This window comes from Colletes gigas, unplaced genomic scaffold (genome assembly GCF_013123115.1).
Source record: "Colletes gigas isolate AHSC1104 unplaced genomic scaffold, ASM1312311v1 Colletes_gigas_Sc00006, whole genome shotgun sequence".
In the NCBI taxonomy this organism is placed as follows: Eukaryota; Metazoa; Arthropoda; class Insecta; order Hymenoptera; family Colletidae; genus Colletes; species Colletes gigas.
Window position 1 is genome coordinate 9,229,703 of NW_025106635.1, and position 25,009 is coordinate 9,254,711.

Here is a 25,009-nt window from a genome sequence, read left to right on the forward strand (position 1 = left end):
AGTCACGTCTCACGTGCGACAAAGAGGTCCAGCGCGACGCGTCAGACGGAGACGGAGATAGTCAAATTAAGAAAAATACCCTTTTACATAAATTACGATATCTCGGAAACGGAAAGTCCGATCGACAAAAACAAAAAGCCATTTTAAAGGGGAGGCTTTGCCGCTTCTAACAATACCTTAATAATTAATAAAACACTAATAGTTTCGGAACTGCACGCATCTAAACTTTTTAGTATTTTCAATACGCGTTAATAGACTTTCGTAAGGCGTAGAGTCAGACGTAGCGGAATTTAAAAAATTACGATTGTCTTTACACTATGATATCTCCAAAACGGAAAGTCGGATCGACAAAAATCAAAAACCACGTTAAAGGGGAAGCTTTGCCGCTTCTAACAATGCCTCAATAATTAATAAAACACTAGTCATTTCGGAACTGCAGGTATTTAAAGTTTGAGAACTTTTAATACGCGTTTCTACACTGTTTATCAAAATATTACTACCAGTAAGTTAATTATTCGAGTAATTTTGTTCGTTACAATTCAATTAAATGTCTTTGACAGTACCGATAATTATTATATCATGAAATTTCGCTTGCTTTGATAGTCTGTTAGCCTCTATTTACCGAGACTAACACGATTTTAATTAATCCGGTTAAACTAGCTGTCGAAATTTGGATACACGATCAACGAGAATTAATCGGTTTTGTAGATGTTGACCAGGCACAAAATACGATCGGAGAAATAACTTGGGAGCCGAATTTTGTTTTTATAGCCGATAGTAATACTTCCCCTCTGTTATATTAAATAACAACAGACTAAGTGAAATATTGGTCGCTTCTCTGTCGACAACTGACATCGTGTTTTACTTCCGTTAGAAGAACAGGGTTTCTTCAGTCCAAGTTTCTAATGAAACCTATCTGTCTTCCTCTTCCACTCACACACATACTTTCTCATTCTTATTCAATTTGAGCGACCCTTCGTCCACGTGCTTCCTCAGGTTTTCACCAGAGAACAAAGTTCGATCTGTCTTTGTTGTTTCCGATTGTCGAAAGCAACCATTGTTCTGTCCAGCCAAACCTTTAAATGTACCCCAAATACATTTGTTCACTAACTACATTTTTACGGTAGAAATGCTATCAGTCATTAATTCATACGACACACGATCTTGATCAACAGTGAAACGACTCTTTCATAAATTCTGATCCATAAATCTGAATTCCATTCAGATATATTCTCTCTCTCTCCAGCGAAATAGTATGGGTGAATGATTGATGGGCGGATATTCGGTATTCCCCGAACTTCGATCACTTCTCGTTCATTAACGGTAAACGATTGCACATCGAATCGATGAATAATCGATCCGCGTATTTGTGTATTCGAACGACACGTGGCTGGATTTACGCTGCGTTCAAAAGGGGCATTGCCATTTTCGAAGCAGTCATTACACTGTTCTATCTTTAAGCCAATGAAATGTTCCATTTGTCCGCTCTGGCTGAATGATACACAATCTTCTTTCCACAGACTTTCACGTTTTCTTTTTTAACGTATTATGCATGCAGTCGCTACAATAATTGCGACCTACAAATTACTGTAGCTATATTTAAATTTTCAAATTTAAAGTTTGACATATAGCTTGTAATATAAATACGTGTTAGTTATTTGAATAACTGCGAATAGTTTAAAAAGAAGCAAATATTTATCGTTAAAATGAATATCGAATGCGTGAAGCTGGTTACATCTATTCTTAAGAATGATCTGTTTGTCAAGATTTTATAGACGATATCTCTGTGAATCGAGCGTAGAAAGTGCGTTTTCCTTTGGAACGAAGACACGAAACGGTAGAAAAGCAAAATGTAGAAAGAGCTATCAAGAAGGTACTAAAACTATCGCCAGTACTGTTACCACGCATTGAAATCGCCGGTGCGACGTTTGTACAACTGTTAACGTTCAATATTTCATCGCGGGAGAACTAGACCCATTATTAATACGAACATTCGTTGTAGGATTTACGGTTTCTTTCCTTGCGAATGTCCGACTCTCAGATTCTTCGTCTTATAAATTGACCGAGATAAAATAATTTTACCGTTCGAAGTCCACCTGTTACCAAGCTATAATACTGATAAAGAACACGTTGAAGTTTAAGGGAACTTTATCGTTATTGTAACTTCTTCGTTCTATCGCGTCGAATATTTCGATTCGATGCAGTTCTCAGTATTTCAGATAAATATAGGCTCGAAGACTCGTTGATGACTGAAATCAATCATGCATTGTCCTTTGTAACGACAGGTTCCGTCGAAGGCTCGATATTCGATGCATAAAACATTACTCGGTATAATAATAAATCAAGAAACCCATTAACTCTGACAAACGATAATGAAAGAAGCAACAGAGAAAGTATGAATTTTATAATTATTCGTTAGAAAAAAATAAATGCAATATTGCTTTCCAGTTAATACTATTTATATTTTCAATCGTTGCTTCTCGCTAGAATTCTTCTTTCTCTAAACTCGACAATCAGCGCGCAGGAACAATTCTACGTTAAATATGGATGCATTCCAATTCTCCGTTTTCCACCCCCGTTTCGTTCTGGGCAGTACTGATTTCGCGCGAAAACAGCGGAAGCAACACCATGGGAAATGGTTTCGCGCGAATCTCGTTCTGAATTTTCGCCGCGCTCAACGATTCCGTGATTCCGAAATTGATCCCCGGCCACCCCCGCCAGCCGCGAGTCTAGAATTACTCGACCGATCGAAGGAAATTGGGTGAACGAATCCACGGATCTCGCGCAAATCGCATTTCCAGCCGAGCTGCGATCGTAAAAGGATCTCGAACGGATTACCGATCGACTATGTCGGCTGGCTTCTGGCGAGAGCCCACGTAAGAAACGCAGAAACAGCGCCATTTCCGTTCTGGGGGGAATTCCAACCTAGCTTCCTGCAGCTCGTCGTGTAATGCACTTGATTATCGATGCCATTTTGGGGAGATCGACGAGAAGATTCGCCGCGATAGGAAATCAATTCGAAATGGCAACTTCGACGACTCTCACACGTCGAGCGATATTTCCGTTTAAGATATTTATTATTCCGAATGTGGAGCAAATATGGATAAATTTTATACGACTTTACTAAAAGTAAGTAGTTTTCCAGGCGTGAAAAATGAAAAATGTTGAGAGTGACGATAGCGAATAAATTATTTCGCATTGCAAGGGATAGTTTTTTAAACGGTATCGAACGTATTTTCGCGTTCCAAGGGCCGTTATTTTGGCGCACCGCGTCAATGAAATATTTATTTCCTGTATAATATAAATAACAACGCGACCGTCGTTCTAACTTTCTGATAAATCGATGTTTCAGGGTCTGGACAATGTGAGCTCGGCGACCCTCAGGCCTTTCAACTCGGACATCAACACACCGAGGATCGACAGCTATAGGTTCTCCATGGCGAACCTCGAAGGTAAGCTATCTCTTTGACAACCGCCCTCTGCTGGGGTGAGTGGCGATCATTCTATCTGGGCGCAATTTCCGTGGCCGCGTTGCGTCGTGCCACGAAGGAACACGTTTCGCAGGGGCAAAAAGTCGAACGTCCTCTTTTGTCCGCCCTCGACGTTCGTCCATTCCTTTCGCGATTCACCTTGTATGTGGGACAGTTTTTCTAGCCTTTCCGCCCTCGTCTATTCCGTGCGTCGTGAATAAGCTAACGGATGGGATCGCCCGGACAAAAGGGACGTTTCATCTCGGCGAAATTGTGGCATATATTTCCAGAATACGCTTAGAAGACAAACAACAAACTTACCAACACAGCCTGTACAAGGAGAACACATATTTCTCTTTTGCTCGATTTTTATTAGGGTTGCTTCAACTTGAAAGGCCATTAGCAACCACGGTCACTATTTCTATAAATTACAAATTTATTAAATACGATCTGGCAGATGCTTATAGAAATTTCAGATTAATATTTGCTGTTTTGTACATATCTGTAATTTATTAGATTCTCCGATACATTCGAGAATTATACATTAAGTAACACTTTTACATATTTTAAGGTGACGAAAATTGAGTCCTTTTCACTCTGAACAGAAATCAATAGGTAATCGAACGATAAAAAATTTCTTTGAGTCCTGTAAATTGCTAGATCTTTGTTTTTCCCCATCACAGATACTTACACCTATGTAATTATGCTAGACGACGTTGGAAAAGATGCGTTCTTGGGGACCAATATTTTCGTCGAACGTTGATACGAGTTTAGGCCAATGGAATCGTCCATAGTAAACGCGTTACGTTCACGAAATCAAACCGATGGTGGCTAATGAGTTTTTCTGTGGACAGAAGAGGGGGAGGGGCTCCGGTAAAGAGCAATTTCCGGTGTTTTATTACACCTTGCAACGATTTCGTGGCGACACGGAGCGCGGCAATAGGACAGAAAACTCGTTCCGACGAGACGATCGCCTACCAATAACGACGCTTCGCGGCCATAGATCACGATTATCGGTAAACTTTGGCCCGAAACGATCGTTTCTAGTCCGGAGAATTTAATAATTCCATATGGAAGACACGCAAGATATCATCCCGGGAGCCTCGATCATCATTAATATGGCATTTAATGATAGATCATATCGAAAGGAAATTTTGGAAGCATTGATGAAAGAATGGAATTATTCAGTTAAAAATGAACAAAGATTCAGATTGATTTGTCAAACTTAACTGTGGATATTTAGCCACAATTTTAGTGATTTATTCGTATTGTCGACAGTAATCACAAATACAAATTCTATTAGGAAACGTTTTATAGTATTTTTTACCGGTAGTTCTAGAATTTCTGCATTTCTAAAATTGTGATCTATCAGTTACGAAACAAAAAGAAACTAAAATTGTAATTGTACAAATTCAGAATTACGAAAACAGTAAACATATCTTAATCAATACTACGTAGCTCTTCTTGTCCTGCATCGAAATGAGAACATTATTATTATAGCTTTTGTATTTTTTATAACTTCGTGACAAAGCATTCCTGAAATCTTTGTTATACGACGTTTCGTTCTTATTTTTACTCGTAGATGGGCAAAATTTTACTTAAATAACACATGAATAATAAATAGATTTGACAGTTCCAACACTTTGACTGCTACCTACTATTGAACCAAACAGATTAATTCTGAATTTGAATTAATAAATTTGATCGAGTTTTTGAAAATAAGCACTGAGTCAAATTTTAAGTTATGTAGTTTGCAATGATCGTAAAACGTTAGTCTTGCAGAGTATTATACAGTTCTGATCTGTGAATGCCTGAAATTCTAATTTTTATTCGACGTGCATCTTGAGTTATTTGTCTTTCGTTGGTCGTTGCCTTTATCTGTATAAGAATGTTGCCCATCTTCGATCCCCGGCCACGTTTCGTTGCAGTTATCGGGGCAATATCCGATACAGTTCCCTGGTAAGCAGAATCGATGTTCGTCGAACAACGTTCATTGTTCGCGGGCGTTTCGAGGCTCGGTCGTGGCTCGAATCGCCGGTCACGTCCAGCTCGTCGTCCCCTGCGGTGATTCTGCGGCAGCTGCAGTTGCAACTGCAGCAGCGTCGAGCCTCGCACCCACAACATCGACCTTATCTGACATCTTTTGAACTAGCTCCAGCCTCTCCCCCTTCGGTACAGAGCCACGGGGGAAAAATCCTAGGCCCCCGTCCCGTGCCGGCGTCGGCTTTCACGTCGTATCAGCGGATTTATGCTCGACGGTGCCGCATCGCCGCCCTAACCGCACGTTGCACGCGCTCGATAATATCCCGCGTTGCGGTTTCACGATCCCTCCTTCGCGCCTTCTACGCCACCAGCCTCGCGGTACTCTCCGTCCCTCGAACCCACCCAGCCCCCATCTTGTTACTCGTGCCTGGAATTTCTTAATTTGCCCTGCTCGTTTTCAATTATATTTCGTTCTTTTCCGTCCTCGTTCAGGGGTGAACAAACCCGCCAAAGTGTCCACTTTCGTCGCCGTGTCGGAGCCCGGAAAGCCCCTCTGCGATCTCGTTTAGGGTATTCGCGAGTAGGGACGTTCTTTGTAAATAAAATAAACTCTGGAAGATTGAGTCCTACGACATCGATTTTGAGAAACTGGCTCTCTAGTCGGATGAGGCTTTTGCTGTTCTTTGATTTGAACTTAATCTTGATTCACTTAATTTTGACAATTTTCACCGGAAATATTCTTCTGATTTCTCTTTAGTGAAGTATATTTTTGACGTATTAAACATTGAACAGTATGTGTATTATTACAATGTAAAATAAAACATTTATCTAGCGACTTCAAAAAGCTCGAGATCTACAATTATTAGGAGTACGCTCCTACCACGCGTTGAAGTCTCCCGAACGGCGTGTTTATCGATCTCATTTCCACTATTTTATCGTACGAAGACTTGTCACAATTTATCCCCATGCAAATAACTTTTCTTTAAATTAAAAAATTTACCTTGAAAACTGCCCTGTCATACAATATGCAGTCAATTTTAAATAGAAAAAATTTCAGAATTGTATTATTTAACGATTACTACATAGCTCATTCCATAACCATTGTATCTTCTAGAGATACAAATATTATGTCGTCCCATATGTTCGTGTCGAGTTTTCTACTGCAACTTGAAGTAATATTTTAAACATGTAATGGAATTTTATGAAAAATAGTAAACCTCTTCTCATTCGACAACACCCTCGAATACTCGTATCGTCCTTAGAAAACATGTTTCATTTTTTTAAAAATGTAGTTCAATGCCTTTCCTTAAAACGTTAACATTTTCAAATTATTTACCCACTAATAAGCCTGGAGATTGTTACATTTTATTTCTTGTAATTGATTATAATATTAGAATATGATTAGAATATTAAATATTGATTCCAATCTTCGAACTTCGACACAATATCTATTCGTTTCAAATTTCTATGAATTGTTAATGTTACTATATTTGAAGTTTCAGAAGTCCCCTCGACTGACAAGTTTTCTTTGTTTTCTATTAAATTACTATCCTCGTCAATTTCAGAATATCGAACGGCACGGACTTATGGGACGACCTAATACATCTCACGGTACAATTCTGCGAAAACATATCGAAATCAAGAAATTAAAAAAGAATTATAAAGATATTAAAGTATCCAGAAAGTTGAGCCTTTATTTTGTTGGTGCAGAATTACAGTAATATATCAACGTTGAAAAACATTTAAAATTTAAGTCTTTTGGCTGATAATAGTACGATAATATATCGAAATTGAGAAATTTTCAATGTGGACTCGAGCCTTCCGAAGAAGACTTGTATTCGTTCTTTCGTGCAGCGCGAGCAAAATGACTATTTTGAGAAAGCAGAAGGATTATTATACGGTGCTGGAATAGCAGATTAGTCAGAAAGCCACAAAATCATACATATTTCTCTTGTCGAAACTTTAAACGCGATTTACTCGAAACTTCTTTTTTCGCTAAGTTCAAAATCGGTGTACACGATTACTCAAAAACTACTCAACTTATCCGACTGAAATTTAATACACATTTTAATGGTAGTAATGTCTCATGGATGAACTTAAAAGTAAGTTAAAATCACGGAAATAAACATCATTTTTAATGCAAAAACGAATACAAGTCTTCTTTGAAATATTAAGCTTTTTGCTCCGAGGTCTGCCATTTTTCCAATTTTTAATTTTCTTTCAATATCTTCGGTTCATCCATTTACTATTGTTGTATACTAATCATATTTCGTTACTTAGCAGATTCGGATAATAAAAACCGACACTAGAGTGTACATCGTTTCAGAAGACGTCTTGCGACGCTTCTAGCAAATCATGCTGTATCTCCACCATTTTGCATTTTATTTGAACAAAAAAAATTGCAAAATGAAATTGAAGTATATTCCAAATAGTCCTCAAAATCTTACAAATATTTATTAATTCCTTATCCTTCGAAATAATTCTTGAAAATCGGCTTAATTTCGGATTTCTGCATAGAGGTCCCCCCTTAAATATCGGAGCGTCGTTCCCATCGCTAGCCACCCACGCGAGTGCTGGGGGTCTCCGTGAATCAGGCACTCGCGGGTACGAGAGGTCGCGAGGTAATGGCGGTTTGTCCAGTATCGCTCGAGGGCGGACAATCGATACGGTAATACGTCGATGCTTTCTCGTACGAGTCGCGCGCAAAACGACAGATTTATGACACCGTAACCGAGGGAATTATTATTTTTGCCCGGGCAGGGTTTAATGGTTCGCGTGGGAGCGACGAGGACGTCGCGAGCGACACGTCGTCCTAATTTGGAATATTTATCTTCATTTTCGTATTTTTCGGCGTACGCGAATTAATCATTTCAGCGTTGGAAATCGCGACGGGGCAATTCATTGTCGTATTACAAATTCTGCCGGGGATTAATCGTTCACGGATTATAAACTCTGCTCGAATTAATCATTTTCGGGTTGTAAATTATAACGAACGATCCCCGTCGGTGCGTTTATGCATTCGGTTGTAAAGTCTTCGCGCTGCACGGACGTATGAAAGTGTTGGTGTACGAAGTGCATAGAATTTGGACGCGTTGTTATCGAGTATATAATTCATAGCTGTTTGGCCCCGTGCAGAGTTCGCGCTATTGTACAGAAAATAGATTAATTAATAGTAATTGCTCGCGTAACGTGCACGCGAGTATTAAATCGTTGACGGTGAAACGAAGGATCATACACTTCCGAAGGAATAGAATATCGAAGGATTAACTTTATATGACTTCCCTTCGCCAAACTCTCAATTTCTCCCTGAATTGTCCCAACATGGGTAGAACGTAATAGCGATTAATCCTTGGAGCAAATGTTTGGCTTCTTTCGAGACGCTTTTATGTCGCCGCTTTTGAACGCACGTCTGACGCGGAAGAAAAGAAGCATAGATCCTTAATGAAGAAGGTAACTGCGGTTAATCGGGGCTGGCTGGCGCATAAAAGCTGTCATTCGCTTAGTAAAATCTACGCGAGTTGGCGTTTGCTTCGTAAAACCCTCGAACATTGTTAACTGGAGTAACTGGATCCCTTTTAAATTCCTTTATCGAAAGTGTCTATTCGTTTCATACGGTTACTTACATTTTCTTGAGTACTAGTTTAAGGTAAATTTCATCGGAATTCTCGAAAAAATTGTAGTCAAATATTTAGTTAAAATTTTAAGTATTTTTCTAATATCATTTTTTCGCAGTTCCTATACCTAGATAAGCTTTATAAATTTGTAATATTTACTGATTGTGTTTTCCTATTAGCCCATAGTAGACACTTTAAACATACACATATACATCGCTGACTCGTATACATTTGAGTACCCCTAATAATACTCGTAAAATAATAAATAACTCTAACATCGATAAAAATATATATATTTTTCACGTATCTGGATTACAAAAACTGTCGTTAAAATTTGTTAAATCCCGTAAAAGTATTTTTAATAATTTCTTAGAACCTAAACGGTCTCCCAGTCGCGTTGTTTCGTAACCGTACCGTTTATTAGTCATAAAAGCTCCCCATTACATCACGAGTCCGAGTTACACGAGCCGCCACTCACTGAAATCACTGCCCGCTTTCCCACGCGGAAGTGACGCGTCTATCTGGTCTCTGGTCGTCGAAGGCGAATTCCGTAGATCGTTTCGTCCCGAACAAACGGACGCAGAAAGATCACGGCTGTGCAGCGTCCCCGAAGCGGTCATATCGCTAATTTTACGACAGAACGGAACGTCCGACGCGACCGAATCACGATCGAAGGGAGAGATTAGGACTAGCGCGAGCGCGAGCGACGTACGGAGCAAAATTGCACGCCTGGCTGTTGGGCTGCGATCCGGTATCTCCGCGGAGGGATCATCGAGGGTCTCGAGGGGGCAGGTTTCTCTCAGCAGAGCCGTAAAAATCGACACCCGCCGGGACGTGCATTCAATTACAGCGGACGGTGCTCGCAGAAATTTAATCAATCATCTAGCGGACGCATTAAAATAGCTTAAGAGCATGCCACGGGGGCGTCGTTCCGATCTGCGACGCGTCTTCCGTTCGTTTCCCTCCCCAGGACGATCCCTGGGCCAGCCTGCGCGGAATTCTACGACTCGTTACCGAACCCACCGGGGCCCCCCATTTCGCGATGAATGCTCGCAATTTGCATCCTTTTCGAACAGTCACGTTCTTACCTTGGCATTTCGGACTCCTCCACCAAGCAACGATCCTGGAATCCATTAATTTCGACGTCTGAGTACCCGGGAGTTTCGGATCGAAAAAAGAGCAACCCGTCAAGAGCCCACTTTTGACATTTTGCGCGACCATTAAAGGGTCGCGTTTCGAGACGAATAGATGTCGAGTATTTTCTTGGAGCTTTAAGTCTCGGGAATATTATGCTCCAAGCACTTTTGTTCAGTATTATTTAACGAACGAAAAAACTTCACGACTCAAGCTTCAACTGAATCCACAAAATTAACGAATAAAATAAAAACTGTAAGAATTTATTCATTTTGAGAGAGAAACGTAGTCGTTTATATTAAAATAAAATTCTTGAAGCGCAAAGGGGTTGAATAAATTTCCAGAAATTCGACGTTTCGATATTTAATTATTATACGGTTGGAGAATAAAATTGCAAGCATTTATTCAATTTTTAAAAAAGAAAAAGACATAGTCGTTCGTGTTAAAAAAATTCTTGAAGCATAAAGGGGTTGAATAAATTTGTAAAAACTCGACTGTCTCAATATTTCGCTATTGTGCAGCTGAAAAATAAAATTGCAAGCCTTGATTCAATTTTTAAACAGAAAAAACGTAGTCGTTTATATTAAAATAAAATTCTTGAAGCGCATTGGGTTGAATAAATTTCTAGAAATTCGAGGTCTCGATATTTAGTTATTGTACGGTTGGAGAATAAAATTGCAAATATGTATTCAATTTTAAAAAATGAAAACACGTAGTCGATCGTGTTAAAAAAATTCGTGAAGCAAACAGGGGTTGAATAAATTCCTACATATTCGAGATCTCGATATTTGGTTATTGTACAGCTGGAAAATAAAATTGCAAACATTTATTCAATTTTTAAAAAAGAAACAGACATAGTCGTTTGTATTGAAAAAGTTTTTGAAGCATAAAGGGGTTGAATAAATATGTAAAAACTCGACTGTCTCAATATTTCGCTATTGTACAGCTGAAAAATAAAATTGCAAGCCTTGATTCAATTTTTAAACAGAAAAAACGTAGTCGTTCATATTAAAATAAAATTCTTGAGACGCAAAGGGTTTGAATAAATTTCCAGGAATTCGACGTCTCAATATTTCGCTATTGTACAGCTAGAAAATAAAATTGCAAGCGTTTATTCAATTTTTAAACAAGAAAAACGTAGTCATTCATATTAAAATAAAATTCTTGAAGCACAAAGGGGTTGAATAAATTCCCGGAATTTCGACGTCTCAATATTTCGCTATTGTACAGCTGAAAAATAAAATTGCAAGCATTTATTTAATTTTTTGAACAGGAAAAATGTAGTCGTTCATATTAAAAATAATTTTCAATTGCAAAGGGGTTGAATAAATATTTAGAAATTGGATATTTCGTCTTCCACCGTACAAATCGATGAAACGCGAGGTAATTGTCGATGGTGGCCAGCGGAAGGACGGTGTTTCCGAACTCCTGGAGGGCGGTGCGTGTAATTTGCCGTAAATTCGCGATCACTTCCGGCTGACCGTAGCCTCGAACCGGACGAGCGTTTCGCGCGAACTTATTATCGAGTCGTTCCCACAGCTGGTCGCGGCGAAAAAGTACACAGCCGTGCTCGTTGCGCGTTCTTGTGTCGCACGTGTACGTGTTTCTTGTTGGTGAACGATACCCAAGCGTGTTCTCCGGTGGGTCGTTTCGCGATATCGACAATCATAAAGCCCGCCGTGCGCCTCTTTATCAGCGCGCGTTTACGTCGCACTTAAGGGACGGGGAATCGCGCTTTCGATCGCCGCGATTGCTCCTCCTTCTCCGTCGTTCCTGGGAAAAAGTGCCCGAGCGAACGTTTTCTTCCGAGTATTACGCTTTCCGCGTCAGCAGAGTTCGCGTATCGTTGATCGCGCGTAAAAAAGACACGCGATCCACGTGAGACGCAACTCCTATCACCTTCTCGCGATGGACTTTTAGCATTCGAATGTCTCGAATTAAACAAACCTAAATTCGTTCGATATTAATAATTGGACCGTTTATTTTGAAAGTGGTGTAGGTCCATTTTTGAAAAAAAATGAGATGTCACGTAATTCATGCTTAATTCAATGTAAATTTTTTATGTATAACTAGTCCGTGTTTAATTTCTTAAAAAATTCCCATAAAATTGATCGGTAAATGAAATTGCATAATCATCGATTATGAAAGTGGTGTAAGTCCAATTGACAGAAGTAGGTGGCTTAGCAGATGGTTATTATGATGTAATAACACAATATAGAAAACATGATAAATTCATTTTACATGAAATAAAACGAGAGAATTTCGTTTCAATAAAAAAATCTTCGAAATGCGATTAAAAAACAGATAAGAAAAAACACTGATGGAGAACAGGTAAATGGTTGCAAATATGTTGGATGAGGTTTCTCAAAAGTGCACCATACACTATTTTATATAAAACATCGATGAAGGACAAAGAATTGAAAACTATAAATTTATTACCTACACGTCCTGAAAGACCGCTAAAATTTGAAAAAATCGTCATGGCGCCTTTGTACCAAGATGTCAAGCCTATTACTTATGAAAAATATAAAGACATCAAGCAGTTATTACCTTATATACCCCCGGTGCATCATGCATAATTCGAAACACTGTTTTACTTCGTAATTAGCGTCTAAAATTAAAAATACTACGTCTATTTTATGTCCTGCCATTATTTGTAAACAAAATTAGATTAATATGAAGTATATTTCAAGTGATATTTGATTTTTCAAAATTGAAATTAAACGCTTTTTACAATTGTCTAATTTTGAAAGTGGTATAAATCCATTTGCAGCCCGTAAGCATACATCAGTTTAGTAAAATACGCCTAAAACAAATTTATATAACCAAATTACATATTGATAAAACAGTAGAAACATTGCCAGACTTCATACAATTTGCCTAAATTTTTTAATTAACAGATATGTTAACCTTTAATGTTTTCGAAACAAGAGAAATTGGACTTACACCACTTTCAAAATAAACGGTCCAATTTTATAGAAAAGAAATAGAAAAGTATCGATCGAATTTTCCGAACATTGTAATCGATGTAATTATCGCGTTATTATAGGAAACGCAGTGACGAAAAAGCGCAAATTATCGTCCGGGCTTAAAGCTTTGAGCGCCAAAGCAAGCCCATAGAAATTCTTGCCTCGAACGAAGCCCTTTAACTCCTCTGACGTTGCTTCCGCGGTTCATTAAATTTTCTTAACCGAAATAGCCCCGCTCGCTTTCGGAAAATATGGAAAAACGAAATCTTTTTCCCTCCCGTAAATTGAAACATAGTTTCCCGTTCCTCTAATGAAAGTTTTTTTCCACAGGGCTGTTAATCAACGGCGAAACCGGCGTTTTCTTTCTCGGTTGCCAACCCTGTGTTGCATAAATTCCCCTTTTCGGAAAACATAAAAAGAAATTGCGTCTTGTACGTTCGTTTGCCCGCGAATTAATTAATAGTCAAATTAAACAGCAAATAGCTGAACCTCTACAGGCTACGATCTTTTACAAAAATTAACAATTTTCATATTTTTAGAATTATATTAAAAAGAAAAGCTATCTTGGAACTTCTATATTAAAAGTTCCATAGTAACATTGTTATAGGTTTTAAAGAGTATTTGATTCTGTTGTACCTGTAAATTGTACACAAACTAGAACATTTATTTTCCAGAATACCAGATAGTGTAACGTGGGATCTTTTATTATAAAAATTCCATTTTAGCTGTTTCACCGGACCCGTTAAAAAACTTTCATAACCGTGGCTGTCTCCACTGGTTGCAACAATTTTTCGCATGTTCCTTCGGGCCTTTTCCAGGTGTTTTACGGTCGTCGAACGTGTCAGGTACGGCCGATGTCGTTCGACGACGCTTAAATCATCGCTCGCGGATAAATACGTGTTCATTCTGCGCTCACGTCCACGAATGTATCCCTGCGGGCCCCAAGATACCGTATTTCATGGTCGCTTTATTGCTGAAACGTGTCTTTACGCCGATTTACCTTTCCACGGGCGCGTACTTTCTCGACGAGTTATTACCAGCGTTCGTAAATGCTCTTTACAATGTGCAGGAAATGACTTTAATTCGCGGACGAGGAAATTGAATCGGTTGCGGGTGGGCGGAGGATGAGCTCGCGAGCCATTTCGAAAAAGTCGTTTCGTACCACCACGCTTCACGGAATTTGCGTTTGCTCTGCCATGCTACAACAAAATCAGCATTTATAGAATAAATAGGAAACACTACACTGAATAAAAAATCATACGTAAATTATATATTATTTTAGTTTATTATCGTGCGAAATTTCATCAAAATCTCTTGTTGGAGTTACTTTCTCTTGCTTTTATAGCCAAAGAAGAATTCATTAAATAAATAGAAAAAACTGTTTTTGTGCTTGTAAGGATTTATTCCAGAATCAGTTAAAAAGGGTAAAATGCAGAATGAACGTAATAAGATAAAATTTAAGCAGTCATAAAACGAACAAAATTCAGGCCCCATAAAACGCACGGGACCAAACGAGAATGGTCAGTGTTTAGTGCAGTCGTTCGACCGTCGTCCTTTGTGTCGGGGCAACTAATAATTTTATCGGTTGCCGTAATGGTTACAATATGTTCAGTAGTTTCCTCTCGCCGTACGTAGCCAAAGACCAGCATAACTAATACCGGAAGTCATGAAATTTTAACGACTTTGCAGGATTCACAGTATGGCAACGGGCGAGTCGTTAAGTCGCCGTTATGACAATTAAGTCGCAACACCGTGTCGGTGGATGTATTGATTAAAGGCACTCGCGAAATTTTGTATTAATTAAATTCCTTTTAATGCCGTTCCCCATTCGAGCCACGAAACGATTCATACGATTCACAGAACCATTAAAGTTAAAACTCCAATAACTCCTTCGTGGCTTTTTCCCCGAGAATATTGTACGTTTCCTTATGCATCTTGTTGAGATCGTAAATACCGCGTTAAAAAGAATACTTATTAATCTTGTCCCAGATATAGACAAATATTTTCACATATAATTATTTAAAAAAAAGAATACTTCATTAAATAACATAAAAAAATAAATAACTTTGTATCCGTTACTCAGTCTAAAGATGTGGATCGAATAAAAATAGTAAATAAATAAATGTCGTTCTTTATAAAATATTATTCTGCTGCAGAATTTCGTTTTACGAATTACTTCCGCGGGAGTTTAATAAATTCAAATGTGAATTTTTGCGTCCGTTCGACGCCGCCGTCGCGTTTTATCTTCTATTCTTTCGCGGCTCGCGGATTCATTTTCGTTGACAAATTGTTTTCTTCTCAGCCGCGGGCATCCGGCGGAGGTGGCTCGGTAAGAAATTGCCGGCGGGGCTTTCGCGGGAAGCTGCGGCTGAACCGGTCGTATTAGGTTCCCAAGTTTCCTCTGACGAATAACGCCGCGACTTTATTCCGGTGTCACCCACCGTCCTCGGGCATAATTCACCCCGTGGATTTTATTACGATTCCGAGACACGGTTTTCTTACCTATGCGCGCGGATGAATTTATTTTCCTGGCCGGGTCGAGGGTTGTGGCGGTGGCACGCGATGAACGTCGCGGCGGTTAAGCCCGGAGACTAGGGGGAGACGCGCAGGAAAATTTCTCTGGTTATTAAACGCCACTCCTTTAGGGCGAATAAAGTGTAGAGAAGCGACAATGGACGGGCGCTGGGAAAAATAAAATTCCTTATTACGTTCGTTCCATTCAATTTTACGTACCCGGATATCGACCTTTGCGATCGAGCAACCATCGAAGACGGTAACGCAAAGGACAAACAAGATGACGTTCTGATTGCTCTTTTGAAATAATAACCGGTCTACTGTCTTTTGCAAATACTATGCATAATTAAATATATTGGGTAAAAACTGACCCGACGTGTAGGTCAAATAGGTTAATATCCAAGGATGAAGTAATTTCAAAAGCGTTTTATTATGTATTTATTGAATTTAAATAAGACATTTATCGGCAAAATTAAAAAATTTCAAATCGTTCAAAAAAAAATATTTTTGGTTGCAGGGGTCAATTACAATCATTTTTGGTTAATAGACATACCCCCGAAATCCTACGCACTTTCGAGAAAAAAATTCATTACCAAAAATACAATGTCTGACCATATATTGATTCATTCCACTTAAATTTCATACGTATATTTAAAAAAATCATAACTCCTAAACGGATTGGAGGATTTTGATGTTTCAAATTGCAAACAACGCGTATTTTAGTGAAGAATGTGTAGAAATTCCAAAAATATTCGAAAAGTTGTTCCTTAACCCCGTAAAGTGAGAAAACCCCCATAAAAATAGTCTAATTTTCAAACCACCCTAACTCTTACAATAGTGAATATATTTCAATGAAACTTTTTTCTGAAGTAGAGGTCATGGGTACCTATAAAAAAGTATTAGACAATTTTTCAGTAGAACATCAGCCAGATTTATTAAAAATGAACGAATTTTTAAGAAAAATCGACAGGATGCCTAAATGTTTCGACGAAAAGAAAAATTTCAAATCGTTCCGGAAAAATTATTTTCGGTTGCGGGGGTCAATTATAATCATTTTTTATCAATAGACATACCTCCGAAATCCTAACCAATTTCGAGAAAAAAATTCGGGTAGTTGGACAAATTTTTCGGCGAAATTAAAAAATTTCAAATCGTTCTGAAAAAATTATTTCTAGTTGTGGGGGTCAATTGCAATTATCTTTGGTGAATACACATACCCCCGAAATCCTAACCAGATTCGAGAAAAAAATTCGACTAGGTGAACAAATTTTTTGGCGAAATTAAAATATTTCAAATCGTTCTGAAAAAATTATTTCTGATTGTGAAGGTCAGTTGCAATCATCTTTGGTGAATACACATACCCCCGAAATCCTAATCAGTTTCGAGACAAAAATTCGACTAGGTAAACAAATTTTTTGGCGAAATTAAAATATTTCAAATCGTTCTAAAAAAATTATTTTCGGTTGTGAGGGTCAACTGCAATCGTTTTTGGTTAATAGACATACCCCCAAATTCCTACGTATTGTTGAGAAAAAAATTCTTTACCGAAAATATATAATATGTGGCCTGAAATATTTCCCCGAAATTTTTATTCTGAAATATCTCTGTGGCAGAATTATCGAGATAAAATTTGAGAATAGTAGAGATCTTTCGTTTCTGGGATCTCATTTCTCGGTCAAATATTGATATTTATCATCCTCGGTGCGTCGTTGCTGTCGTTCCCCGTAAAAAGGTGGACGATTTGTAATGCGTTATTTATAGCGTTAATACAGAACAGCTGTATAGCAATTTAAAACTTAATTTTACGGTCACGTTGGTAATTCCGTTGATGGTAAACAAAATTGTGACGTACCTCGAATAATAACGGCACCCATTCGGTACAGCAATTATATTATCGTTAAATCGGCAACGACGGATTAATCATTGTAAACGCATGTCCTCGATAATTACTCGATCGGGACGATAAGGCGTCGGGTTTCGGTCGGGAAAAAAATTATCCGCAGAGCGAAGAGACCGGCAAACGAGAGAGAAACTTGCTCTACCGGCGTGAAAAATTATTACTTCAGATTAGTCCACTCTGGCTGCTTGCGACAGATCTAAAGTGACTGTCATTATATCTCACGGTAGTGTTGCGGGCTAACGAGTGCACGCTGCACCATGTTTGCAGCTGTTTTATCGCGCCAGCCAGAGCCTTAAGGTTCTTACGTCGCGTTTAACCTAATTACATACTTTCCTCGCGTTGGAACCGTCCACGTACTGGCGCGACGATCTGCTTAATTGCACGAAAAAAATCCCAATTTCCGGGAAACCGCCCTTCCATGCGCCAAACTGCCGGTCGTATCTTTGCCAAACTTCGTTATTCTTTTATATTTCACAGTAAACTCTACGGTATACATTTTTACATAATTAAACTTTCCATAAATGCACACGAAAGTTTTCAATTTTATAAACCTTGGTAAATAAATGTTGTAGCTTTTGTAATTTTTCGTACGTCGATTTCCAAAAGTCTGACAAAAAAACTTTCTTCTTACGATTACTATTTTTTATATTCTATTTGTTATTGTGAAGAAATTGTAGGATGATTTGATATTTTTTTTTTAATAAAAGACATAGCACAGAAGTAACATTTATCTCTTAATTTTTGTTCGTTACGGACATGTGTCACAATATGACTTTTTATCGACCAATATATAATTTTGTATTCGTGCACTGTATTCACGTTGACAAAGTTTTGACGCAAAATGATTGGTACCTTCCGTACCGGAAATGGGAGGGACCCGGCACCCCAAATAGGCGCAACTCAAAACCAGGAGCTTTCGAACACGACCCAACAGTTTGGTCCTGACTGGTCTACTTTTTAAGACACGTGCTCACAGCAATATTGTCACAAAATTTTCCTCCTCTTAATATTAGAAATAAAGCTTACTGTATTAAAATCAATAATATTGATTATCATCGAACGTTTTTATTTAATACACGAAATGTATCGTCCAACGATTACAACGATCGTCCCTGATTTTGAGACGCTGCACCTCGATTCGTTTGTAACGCAAATCGTGACTAAATTCTCGATTGTCACAGCTTTCTGACTTTCCCATAGGTCCGTGCACGCTCCTCGACGGTGCGTGCACACGCAACATGGTGGATTGCATTTGTGTGCACACCAGACCTAATAAAACGAGACCGTTCGTGACGCAGGGCGGGGCTCATTAGTTAATTAAACAAACTGTGGGTCACGTGCACGCGATCGAAGGTCACAGCCCCCTTTTGTTAACGCGCACCTCGTTCTTCGGAATATTGCCGGTACGGCGGGCATATAATTTCAACTCTGATTTTTCGTGCAAAGCATTCAGGTAAAATATTCCTTCCAGAGGTCAGTTGCATTCTAATACTCTCAAGAAGATTACAAAATTATTTTATATGGTATTTCAGAATTTCTAAAAGTTTAATTGACAATAGAAAGTGTCAAAGTATATTTTTCAGAATTGCTCTGTATTTCTATTCAGTCTAAAGAAAATGTAACAAAATTTCAGAATATTATGTAAAATCTTTTCCTGTATAATAATCATTTAGTTTCTGCTCTGGTTAGAACTAAATAATATTCTGTAATATCTCAAGTAATATTATTGGCTGCCGTCGAAAATTATTACAAAACAAGTAAGTTTTGTACGTTCAATTGCATCCTATAAAGGGTGAATTGTAAATAATGATCGATCGATGATTAGCTATTAAATTCAGTTATTAGAGTAAAATATTAGGTAATATTGTTGGTTCTCGTCGAAAATTATTACAAAACAAGTAAGTTTTGTACGTTTAATTGCATCTTATAAAGGGTGAATTGTAAATAATGATCGATCGATGATTAGCTATTAAATTCAGTTATTAGAGTAAAATATTAGGTAATATTATTGGTTCCCGACGAAAATTATTACAGAATAAGTAAGTTTTATACGTTTAATTGCATCCTACAGAGGGTGGATAACGATCGATCGGTGATTAGCTATTAAATTTAGTTATTAGAGTTATTACGCGTTCTACTTGTTTATTCTTCGCAGCAATCGTTTGTATGCGAATTCCGGCGTCGGTTATCGAGGTGACGATTCAATCGTTGCCGGGTGAGACTGAGAATCAATCTGCAGGCTACAGAGCCTGCAAATTGTCGCGGTAATTGCAACACGCCCGGTACACGCAAGCGGCTTCGCCTCCATTGTGACAGCCGTTCGCCGCGCGCGATGTATCGGCTGCCAATTAAGCACGATAGGAAATTGTTGTTGTCCTTTCGGGGGAAAAAATATCGCCCTGTCAGCGCGAGCTTTTCGACCCGCGCAAAACGCATTTCTCGAACGAAAAACGCGACGAACCCCTCGCGCAACAATGCCCGTCAAATTCCCAAACCCAAACAAAATGTTACGATCGACATTTATATTTTTTATAAGAGCCATGAAACACTATTTCTAGGCGAGGTTCAAGCTCGATTAAAATTATTCAGACCTGTGTTATATCGTCGTTCTAATAATATAATTTATCGTTCAACGTTTCAGTTAAATGGAAGCTCTAGAATGGATTTCTATTGTGAGTCGTAGTCGTCTTCATCGGTGAATAAATGCCTCCGAGGACGAACCTGTGAAGAACCATTTCTGAAAACAATACAGAGGAAATGGAAAATTTTCCGCCGTTTGCATTCCATTTGAGATCCTTCGTGTTCTTAATTTCTTTCCATCGAACAGAGTGTAGCTTTGCAATAATAGCAAATTCAAATAACGTTCAGAACAAGAAATTAGCGTGTCCCGTTCGACGGAGATAGTTGAGATTCTCTTTAATTTTTTTTATATGGTTTCATAATCTTTTCAATTAAACATGTCAGATTATTAAGATTCTACATATGAGGAATGATCAACTTGTCCAAATTATCACAATCTTGGTTCCGAGTTTAATATAGTTGGGACGATAACAGGCGACCGCGGAGCCAGAAAATGGAGTGTCAAAATAAATGCGTCGAGCGCCGCCTCGCGAATTCGCGTCTCCGTGGAGTGCTCGCGGAAACTCGAGAGCGAGGGAATAATTAAACAGCGAGGAAAAAATGTCCTTTTGTTCGTTTCCTCGCGCGGAGTTCTCGCCTCGAGCACGCTCGACTCGAGCGTTCGATTATTCGTTCGGCATTGTTTGATTCGCGCCAGCAGTGCCTCGTTGAAACGCACTTTAATGCATTTGCGGCCTCCTTTTCGAAGCGAGTTCGCCCTGCCAGGCCGGGTCTATCGCGATTCGTCGGAAGACACGCGTGGAAAACGAGGGTTCAAGCGGAATTCTATGGCCGTCCAAGGCCACCGACCCAACTGCCCCCACTCCGTGCCATTTCATCGCGCCATCTATCGTCTACTTCGCCTGAGCGCGCCAGTTTTGAATCCTGGCACAGAGAATAGAAACCATTGAAAATAGAAACATTGTGAGCTAAAAATTTAATTTCTGGGCTATCAAGCACGAAATGAAAGTTTTAAAAAATATTTAAATTTTTCTTTTCGTCTATCATTCCATTACTTTATAAATTTCCAATTTACATCGATGTATCTGTTTATAATTGATCGTACGTGTACGAAACGCGTGGTTTTTATGGTGAATTCTTATCGAACCGATTGTATTTTACCGGGCGACGGGGACGAGGGTTCCCGTTATGGCGAAACACAGCGACCGGTTCTCCCGCGTCGCGATTGGTTAAATATGACGCAGCTGTCTGCGTCAGATTCATTGGCAATAAATGGTACGCGAAAGGTTATCCGAGTCTCTCATTAACACTCGTCGAAACGCGCGGAATATTTCAGCCCGCGGCTTCTCTTTGTGCTTTTCTGTTTCTTTATTTCACATCCACGGGAGCCGGCGTTCGCCACGGGGCTGTTGGAACGATCTGTTCGACCCGCCGGCTTGACTAATTAATTTACTAATTATCGTCGTTTAATTGCCGAAGCGTGAGCCCCCTGATTATTCCTTCGAACGGGAGCAGGACTTTAATACTCGCGAATACCGGGCGAACATATTTTCTAAGGGGCAAAAACCGTGAATGGGGAGGGAAACTTTGAGCGTGGCATAGTTCCACGGAAGTAAGTACATAAATTTAATTAAACAACTGCTTCTAATATTACGTTTGTATTCGAGGCGAAACGATGGAAGAACCTCGTTATTTATTCTGCGATACCTAAACAATAAGGGTTGTGAAATAAGTCCTCTGTATGATTATTTCATATAAAACTTACCTAATAAATATAATGTATGTGCATGAAACATAATCCCTGTTTAGAGTTAAATTGTTAAGACACTCTAGATCCATGGATCATTATCATAATTCAAGTATAAAATCGTCTCAGAAGGTGAAAGATTATTCGATGGAATTAACGTTAAAGTTTTTACCCGATTAAGGGTTGAATCAAACGTGAAAAGCGATATTCGCGATAGAATAAAATTATAGAAAGTGCGACGATGTTAACGACCATTGACATAGAAGTACTGATCGTTGCGTTTACTCTCCCGATCGTTACATCACTCGAGTCAAAGGGGTCAGACGCAATTGTTTTCGCTGACGCCATCGAGCTCGCAATTTTCGTCGATTCCAGATATCCGCGGTAGCGTTGGAAAAATATTGGCCGTCGAAGACGACGAGCTGCTCCGATGATTTATGCGGCTCGATCAATCTGGGTTACCGCGTTATCGTTCGCTTTGCGTATTCGCATAATCGTCCGGGGGGTGAACGAACCTGCGTTCGATCGCAATCGTGGCCGACCACATCGGCGAAAAGTCGAAGCTAGATGCACGTTTCATCGATGGATCTTCCAAAATCCACCGATCTAGATCTAATATGAGTGAAAAATTAAGCGTGGTTCGCATTTTGACGTAATTGTATTTAATTTACCGATCGTATAATTCGCTCTGAAGGCTTCAAAACGCTTTCAAAGTAGCATGCTAGACACCTGATCAAACGATAATGTCACTCGAGCTTAAGATCATCGATATGGAACGTGAATTTCGTTCGCACCGCGCGTGACGTTTCAAAAGTTGTTTCGATTAATTGGAACGGAAGATTAAATTTTGGCACAAGTGGGCTACCGAGAAGTCGAACAGCGTCGAAGAAATATTAAAATTGCTAAAATATTTTCAATACGAAAGAATCTACGATAAATGATGGAGGAACTCGAACAGATACGGAAGATAAGAAATGGTAATAACGAAGATTAGCATCTAGCAGCTTTGGCATTTGGAATATTGATTTATTGGCATTGTCAAAAGGAATTAATATTAATTTTTTTTTAGACCAGACAGTAAATAACTCACGAAGACTTTGCTTGTAGAATAACAGGATTAAGTCTTTTTTAAAATTACTTTTCTATATTTTTCGAGTAAAGTTTTATCTGTATTCGTATAAAGAGTAATAAAGGGTACTTCTTAATTTTCTGATATCAACTCTGGGAGTCAGAACACGTTTCAAAACCTGTAGCACATTCAATTGAGCTAAATATATCATACATTTTTAGAAATTCTCGATCAATTATTTAAATTACTATTAACCGTAAAATTTACGTACAAATAATAAAATCAAATGTTTCCTTTTCACAGCAAAGGGGTAATCGTGAATGTTGCCTGAGTAATTCGAGATAAAAAGTACGTAGAATTCCGTCGAAGGAAAACAACCGTGCGGAGCTTGCGTGGTTACGTAAGGGGCTTGCAAACTATTGATAGACAGACGTTGAATCGGGTCTAACGAGAACGAGAAGAAGCTCTAACGCGTCCTCGGGGCCCGTGATAACCGTATCGGACGACATTAATCACAGACCTCTCCGTTTCAACCGTTGTTCCCGACGTGTTTGTCGCGCTCGAGCGACACGGATCGCAACGCGAATTAGTTATATTGCCCCGAGTATAAAACGATCCACGAGGCGTTGAACGGCGTCGATTGTAATTTATCAAATCGCCGTCGGCGCCCACACTTCAATCAATACGAATCTTCTGCTCGGTCCGTGAACTCTCTCTTCCGTTCGTGCGCTCCGTTGCGGACGTTCGAAGCGCGCGAGGGTGCGACTACGACGAGCCTAAACGTGGAAACGCTTTTACACCGCCTCCGATCAACCTGTCACGGCTATAACAGCCTGTACACTTTGCCTTTGTGCCCCGTAAATCTATACTTTTATCATTTTTTCTCACCCTGTATGTATATTTTTAAAGGAAACATAAACATTAACAGGGATATAACGCGACTTTCGATCTTGGACGATGAGGACTTTTGTTTTTAAAATTTTTTTGATTTATTAGAAAAATTAATATTGGGAATTCGTGGGTTGGTACAGTAGTGCCTCGATTATTGCAGAAAAATGGGGTTCGCTGTGTTGATCGAAGGGCGATAATTCAATGGATCTTCGATTAAACCAATTTAATATTTCGCGAGCTTAATATTTCAATAATTTGTTCCCGATGATCGCTAATGCACGTGTAATATACGCTCTGACGATAATGACCAGGAAGATTGTGCGTATATACACGCTAATGATGCAAATGGATTAAGGGAATATTAATGAATGTACACACATACGTATTCAGATACAGTTAGAGCGATGTGAAACGTAAATGAGTGAAAATATAAAAATTACATTGAGCAAATGTGAGGACTTAAGACATTGGAAGTTTTGAAATTGCAACACAATTTTAATTGAAATGTTCAAATGCAAATAAATTCTTAAAGAAACTAAAATATTTGTGATCAAACCAGTGATTTTACACATGATTTTTCAATAATCTACACGATATAATCAACAAACTATTCTTCATATATTTTATGTGCATTCTACATATGCACTCATGCTAGAATTTACCTAAAAATTAAAGGAAAAAGAAAACACATATTTGGAAAGGAAATTACTTTATTACCAGTTTTATTCATTGATTTCTACTATGTCAATTGTACACATGATTTTCCAATAATTTACACGATATAATCAACAAACTATTCTTCATATATTTTATGTGCATTCTACATATGCACTCATGCTAGAATTTACCTAAAAATTAAAGAAAAGAGAAAACACATATTTGGAAAGGCAATTATTTTATTACCAGTTTTATTCATTGATTTCTACTATGTCAATTGTACACATGATTTTTCAATAATTTACATGATATAATCAACAAAGTATTCTTCCTGTGACCAGTTTTTATATTCCATGCATTGGTATATTTTATATTTATTCTACATACGTAGTCATGCTAAAATTTATCTAAGAGAAAGCACATATTTGAAAAGGAAATTATTTTATTACCCTTTTAAATCCCTAAAAGAAACTGTATGACA

The 25,009-nt window shown here is 38.6% G+C and overlaps 1 protein-coding gene across 3 annotated transcripts in view; it reads left to right on the forward strand.

Moving 5' to 3' along the window:
- Positions 1-25,009, forward strand: part of LOC122395859 (amyloid beta A4 precursor protein-binding family B member 1-interacting protein) — a 235,722-nt gene that overhangs the window by 188,854 nt on the left and 21,859 nt on the right. For all 3 annotated transcript variants that reach the window (XM_043393764.1, XM_043393762.1, XM_043393763.1), the window contains one exon: positions 3,353-3,452. In XM_043393764.1, coding sequence (XP_043249699.1) covers positions 3,353-3,452 — 100 coding nt within the window. The remainder of the gene's footprint in view (positions 1-3,352; positions 3,453-25,009) is intronic.